The sequence below is a fragment of the Carex rostrata genome, chromosome 29, assembly GCF_964058835.1.
Source record: "Carex rostrata chromosome 29, lpCarRost1.2, whole genome shotgun sequence".
NCBI lineage: Eukaryota > Viridiplantae > Streptophyta > Magnoliopsida > Poales > Cyperaceae > Carex > Carex rostrata.
In genome coordinates this window covers 4,539,297-4,546,765 of record NC_135946.1, presented here as the reverse complement: position 1 = coordinate 4,546,765, position 7,469 = coordinate 4,539,297, and the positions used below count along the sequence as shown (strand labels likewise).

At 34.7% G+C, this 7,469-nt stretch overlaps 1 protein-coding gene across 1 annotated transcript; it reads right to left on the bottom strand.

Annotated features, from left to right (window-relative positions):
* Nucleotides 1-991: 991 nt before the first annotated feature.
* LOC144546182 (protein ACCELERATED CELL DEATH 6-like) lies at nt 992-4,532 on the bottom strand. Its single transcript, XM_078294704.1, has 3 exons — nt 3,875-4,532; nt 2,105-2,640; nt 992-1,585 (listed from the first exon to the last, which is right to left on the bottom strand). The coding sequence occupies exons 1-3, from the start codon at nt 4,530-4,532 to the stop codon at nt 992-994; spliced, it is 1,788 nt and encodes a 595-aa protein (XP_078150830.1).
* Between the last annotated feature and the right edge of the window lie 2,937 nt (nt 4,533-7,469).

Below are 7,469 nucleotides of genomic sequence, written 5' to 3'. Positions count from 1 at the left end.
GCATAAAATCAAACAACAAATTCAACATAAATAAAGAAATAAATCACTAGACTTAAATTTCGCCATGTTCTTCAACCCTGACAACTTCTATCCGATCGAAATCCACTCCTGAAGGTTCCGTCGCGATCATGCTTAAATAATTTGAATGAACTCGCGACGAACTAGGGAAGAGAAATCCGAAAGAAGAAAGAAATCGTGACGGAAGCGGAAGGAAATCGCCAGATGCGAAGCAAATCTCATCGGAAATGGAAATGAAATTAAAAAAATGGAAGTTTCGTCCATCGCGCGATGACATGTTTAAATAGGTAGGGACCGGAGGTAGTCAAAGACAGTTGAACCAGGAGTGGATAACGTTGTGGATAGACCGTGGACAAAGATCCGTGGATGGAAACCTTTTCTCTTCTAAATATATAAGAGCCAAGTAAATTGCAGTGTTATAGCAAAAACCATTTCACCTAATGATTATCTCGATACTTATTTTTAATATGATATAAAAATATAATGATATCACAAATACTAAAATAAGCCTTAAATTCTTAATACATAGCTAGCCAAACTAAAAATTGCACTGAAAAACTATATCGCTTACTTAACTGTGCTCTGTTTTATATGAACTGTAGTGTTATTGTACATGTATAGATGATAAGTAGTTAACCTTTCAATAATATAATCAATTTACTTATTTTCTGCTGGATTCTAAGCATTAAGTACAAAATTATGAGTACTAAAAATGAAATCAGTATTAAGGAGGAGATAGAAGAGAAAAATGAAATTAGTATTAGTAATAAAAAAAGTGAGATTACAAGTGGAGCACACAAGTGGAGATTACAAGGAAGAGATAAATTATGAGATGAGAGGGAGTATGAGAAGAGAAGGTGAACCAACCATTGTCAGGACAAATAATTAGTACATTCAATTGAAACCATAACATTGTAATTCAAAGTTCAAAGATGCGATAGAAAAAACAAAGTTCCCAATATTTTGCACATTTTTAAATAAATGGAACTAGGTCTTTTTTAAAAAGACCACCAAGCCTGTAGCGAAGCATTAATAGGGGCCATTCACCGATGATCTTGGAGAGGAGTGGAAGAATGGTGCAGAGTACTAGTATAAGAATTGCAAGCCACTTGTTTTTCGGAGATATCACTGTGAACAAACTGGTACCAAAAGCAATTGCAGTAGCCCCATAGGCACACCACATTAGTGCCCTCGTTGTTTTCCGATAATTGAGCAGGAAATCCAAGTCCTCCCATGTCGCCAAAATGCAGAGAAATGCGACTGCAAGGGAAGAACACATTGCTATGGTGTCAGAGATGAGGAAAACCTGAAAAGCTGCTTTCCTTGCAAAAAGAGGTTGTCCGGCATCAGAGGAGTCAGAACTTAATCCTCCTGGTAATGTAAAAGCAGCAGCAAAAGTGATAGTAGCAAGGAGGGCAGCGACCAAAGATGTGTTGGAAGTGTACTTTGTTGTAAGTTTCTGGACCTTCTCTCTTGCTTCCTCCTGGATCGTCCTTTTTGAATGATCTCTTATTAGGTAATTCCATCCGGAGGGAATTACATTTGATAACAATGTGAACGACTCATTCTGTGACAACAAATAAAAATAGGTAAAATATATACATGATCTTTCTTGACCTTATATAAAAAAAAAACTGAGTAGAATTAGGTTGTTCCTAAGTTCACTAAGTCCTTTGTGAACTCAACTCTAAACCCATTGGAGTTGGCTTGAAACGACGAATCCAAACCGTTAAAATCCTTCTACCGTACAAGTGATTCATCTACATGTGAAAATTTTAAAGTTTTGAATTATTTTAGTATAAAGTCAAGTGGTCCAAATTAGAAGTTTTATAAATTAATTTTAATGCATTCATTTTTTGGACATCTTTTGACCACTTGACTCTATACAAAATTAATTTAAAATTTAAAATTTCAGTGATTTTGATTCGTCGTTTGAAGCCAATCCGATAGTTTTTAGAATTGAGTCCAGAAAAAGACTTCGTGAACTTAGGAACACCTAAGTTCTACTAAAATTGTGTGGAATTAAAGAATTGTATAAAATTAAATAAGTGTTGCGTGTAAGAGCAATGGAAATTAAATAACTTACCCACTTCAAAGTCTTCCATAAGGTGGTCTGTCGATAGACTACGTCAACTGCATGACTATTGGAAACATTAACAGCAGTATAATCCTGTCCTGTATGGGTTAGTAAAGAACGAAGGTTCTTCGGGTCGCACTTGCGAGCAGCTTGATGTAGGGGAAGGTCGCCATCATTGTTGGCTTGGTTAATAAATCTATGAAGCTGGGGTGTTGTGAGTATGCAGTCAACTAAATGTTGTTTCTCTTCTAAAATAGCATTGTGGAGAGCACTATCCCCATCTTTGTCGGGAGTATACACAGAATCAGGGCAAGTGCTCATGATCTCTTCCGCAATTGGCAGATAGCCTTTTAGCACTGCCGTAATAAATGGAGTATTTCCGGTTGGTTCATGCCTAATATATGCCAAATTAGGATCATATTCTAGGAATATCTTGACCAACATGAGTTTGTTTTCAATTACAGCTCTGTGCATCGGATTGTTTCCATCTTTCTCTTTATGGTATGCTAGCTGGGACCGTCCTTCCAACAATTGCTTAAGTATACCTGACAATACATGTCACGATAAAATTAGAACATTTACTAAGACTGCCTAAAATCTATGAGATGTAAGTGGTTCAAATTCATGGAGCAACAATAACGGATGCAAAACTTTCTAGGATGGCAAGAGCGACATAGAAGTAAAAATCAGAATCGATTATTCGACCTTACAATGAGAATCGACTAAATCAGATTTATTTTGCCAAAAACCTGTTTGTCTTAAAGAAAAAAAAATAAAAAAAATGATAAAAAATGGTTTGTCAATAATTTATATTGAGACAAAAACTACATTCAAATAATCCACTAATATAATATAATACAAAAATGCAAATGCATCATAGAGTTAATTTTAAATTAAATGTAACATAGAAAACACAATATATTTAAGAAATACTGACATTTAAATAATTCGGTAAAAAAATAAATTTCACTATTTGAAAGAAAAAGTAATTTTATAAATTATCTAAACAAATATTATATCAGAGTTCACGGTGAGCCAATAACCGATAGTATATCTAAACAAAAGAAAATGTATAGGCTTATGCACCAAGTTCACTCAAACGTTTTAGTTAAAAAGTTTCCTTCTTCTTTCTTTCTTCTCCCCATTTCCCCAACCCAGTTTCTTATTTATTTTTTGTCTTTCTTCTTTCCCCAATCGAAGTCTCTCTGATACCTGTCTGCCCACTCGGTATTCCTCTAAAATTCACTCTCACCATAAATTCATACAAAATTCGGCTCGGTCTGGTCCAATTCCTCTCCGAATGGTCCGATTCCGGTCTGACTCAGCCGAATTTGCCTTCTATGTTAATTTCACAAAACGAAATGAGTACTTTTTAGTTTTGACTTGTGACCATAGTAGGAAAAATCGGTATCGGTATCGGGATCGGTCCCGGCCGATACCGATACGGGATCGGAGTATCGGATCGGGATCGGCTCAGGATCGGCTCAGAATCGGGTTTTTTTTTCATTTTTCTTTATGATTTGCTATGTGAGGATCGGCTCAGGATCGGAGTATCGGATCGGAATTGGCCGATTTTTCCTACTATGCTTGTGACTATAGACTTGAGATAATTAGAACAAATATTCCAAGTCAAATTTGTCAGTCAAAAGCCAAAAAAAAAATGTTTCCTCAACTGAAATACAAACATAAGGCTAACCACAACAGAATGTAAGGTTGCATATGAAGTATCTAATTAGTATGAAAAATAAAATTCACAGAATGGGTTTATAAGTAATGAACCTGGGTGATCGTATTCCACTGCAGCATGCATAGCTGATTCATTAAGTGGACCAAGAACTGCCGAAGATGGGATTTGTAACAATCGCTCTATAACTCTAGAATATCCTCTGCGGGCCGCCATATACATGGGCGATTCCCCAGTATTGGTAACTTGCTCTGACAGTTCTGGCTCTATGTCCAAGAGCTGTAGTGCGAAATCTTCAAAGCCATTGCGCATGGCATGATACAACGCGTTTTCGTTGCGCCTATCGGCCTTCAAGAGCATGCGGTTGAACGACCTTCCTTCCTCTAAATCATTATGCTGCATATACTGTGATGCAGCAGTGATGATGTCAGAAGCCAACGAAAGGTTAGCTGCCATCAGAGCAGCTATCAGTGGGGTCTCGCCATCAATGTTGGTGCTGGAGAAGAGGGAAGGGGCTTGGAACCAGACCTCCCTTGCAAACTCGTGATGGCCGAGCATGGCAGCAATGTGAAGGCAGTTGTTTTTGTGAGGAGTGGTAGAGAACATGATATCAGGGTTGCAGAGGCTGAAATCACCTTTTTTGCATGCTTTGAGGAGCTGTCGTAGTTCTTGTGGGTCCACTAGGATAACAGGTGGGCCGGCATAGGAAGCTGAGCTAGCTGAAGACGAAGCCGAGCGAGCTGAATTGCTCATGCTTTCTTGCTTGCTTCGTAAGCCGCCTGAATTTATGTATTGATCTTGAGAAGGTATAATGGATTTATATATCTCGCAAGTTAAGGAACTTCGTTCACGTTCTCACACATTAGCTAGCTGTACACAACTTACAAACAAAAGATAATAATTTATTAAGGAAAAAAAAATTATTATTTATGTCATATATGATTCGTTGTCCCCTTTTCATGGAAGAAGTTATAATCTGAGCGGGAGGAGAAATAGGTTACCGGGAGAATACTCATTTTCGTTATTAAAAGAGACACCTTTCTAAACAAGAAGAAAGTAAAAAAAAAAAAATAATAAATAAATAAATATACTTGTTCCAAAGCAATCAGGTGTGGCGAATCTAGATTCTGTAATTTATTAAATGATATTTTTGTCTTTTAGACACTTTACAGTAAAAATCTTCATTTATTTGTTGAAATTGGTAGAAGAAAATATCACCACATAGAGACATGTGATAAAATTCCGCTTATGTGCAGTAAAAATCCGTAATTATATATGTCAGGTAGAAATGAATTCTGGTCCTTGAATACATTATTTTCGAACATATGGTACAAATTATATATGTAGGAGATATCTAATAAATAATATGGTTTTACATCATCAAATTCAAACCTATATCTGTGCAGCTAACTTTTGGAACACAGGTGCCACTCGAACGAATCTGATCTATATCACAAGACTCGATCGCTATATATTAACTATTTAATCTAATTCAGTGAAGGTACCGTGCCACTCAATCCAATCGTATTCTATTGGAACGGATTTCAGGTTCTCTAATTTTGGATTATGTTTCACATTACGGGATTATTTGAATCAAATCATATTTCCGCAGCTCCGCCATTTTAGTGATTTTGACAAGTTTTGAAAAAAGTTTCAAATTTAGCTCAAAATTAAACTGAGCAAAAATACCACTTAGACTAGGTTAGGTAATTAGATTTTAGAGAGAGGGATAAGTCATTATTGGCCGAATTAAGGAGGGATGAAGGTGATGCATCCAAGGCTAATGGTTAATATTTCTTTTTTATAAATGACTACTTTGTTGCATAATTTTCTAGATATTTTGGTCTTTTAATTAATTTTCTAGATAATATTTTATTTTTCAAAGAGAGGTACCACAGTTAGCAAGAGGAAGAAGTTTTATAATGGTTGATTATCTAAGGTCGAGAGTTCAATTTCATCTCAAGACTCCGCAGCCTCTGCAAAGATTTTCATAAAAAAAGATAATATTTTATTTTTCTTATATATAAAATCAAAGTATATGTTGATTCGGTAAAATGATAAAATAGTCAAAATACTCTCACAAATTCTCTTGGAGTTGTTACAATTAACCATATTACCAAATTACAAAATACAAGAAAACACCTAATTATCTTTTAAATTCAAAATAGTAAATACTACATGCAGTATTCATTAAATTTATTTATTATAAGAGAACACCATAGAATTTTTGTTTAGTACACATTAATAGCTAGCTTGGTGCAGGTTTGAGATCTGAACTCAATTAAATCAATTGATCAATTAAACAAATAAAGTGAGTAGATCTTGAGATCTGCCATTGAATTTGATTAATGAATTAAATACAAATGATGAGCAGCTTTGGGCTGCACCTACGAAGTTTAAATTAATTAGTAGACTATATCAAGAGAGCAACTGAATTGATTAAACAAAATAAAATGAATACACATCAGACCTGCCTTGAGTTGTCTTTAATTACAATATAGTAGAATTATTCCCTCCATGTGAATTCTTGGTTTCTTACACAAAGACGGAGTTCTAATCTTTGGATGGGTCGACATATAAAATGGATTTTCAAAAATAATGCAGCACAGACAAATAAAAAAAAATCTCAAACTCTAGATTTATTTAGCCGCCGCCTCCACTAGTGGAGAAACACCAATCTGGATCGGTTATTTAGGCATATTAGGATCGGATCTAGAGGCGATCCTGATTCAGGCGATCCAAATGCGAAACTAATATGAATCGGTTAAACAACCGAGACTAAAAATTTGAATTAGAATCGGTTGTTTCAAATAACCGATCCTAATAGTACCATTAGCTAGGATCGCTTATTTTGTAACAACCGATCCTAATGGTATTATTAGGATCGATTATTTGAAACAACCGATCCTAATAGTACTATTAGGATTGGTTTTTTGAAAATAATCGATTATGATGTTATATTGAATCAAAAAAAAAAAAAAAATTTATTTGCCTAGCTTTCATATATATTTGCTGGCCAGCATCCTAAATTTTTTTTAACAGCTGATCCGAACATAATCTTCTTATAAAAATGTAAATAAAATCCAAATTTTACATATTCACAATTTTTTTATTATTTTCTTTTAGATAGGTTAAAAAATATTTTCATCTAAATGGTGATTTTCTACTGACCGGTCTGCAAAACAAATCCTGCCAACTGTATAACAATCAGAGCCCAATCTTGACACCACATGACAATGACCGGGTGCATCTATCAACCATAGGTATAATTAGGTAATGGTTGCCACTTTCCACCTTCCTTTTTGTAATATTTTGCATTGTATGATTTGATTACGATGCAATCATACTGGTCATCAATTTTCAATTTTCACATGGGCGGTGCCGTATTAATTAAATAAGTGGAAATCATGCTATAATTCCTTCCAAGCATATATATATTTTTTAATTATTATATTTTAGTCGTTTCTATAATTAATCCATTCACATTGTAGCATACATTAAAGGACAGTTATCTCATCAATAATTTATTTTGTTTTGTTGACGAATGTCAGACGGGACATCAACACGTCTCGTCTTTTATTTCTTTTTATATTATAGCATCCGGTAATTAACTTCCCAGAAGTTCCAACCCCATATTAATTTAATCGAAATGTCATTTTGTTTTACTCGTTGAATTTGTCAAAACTATTA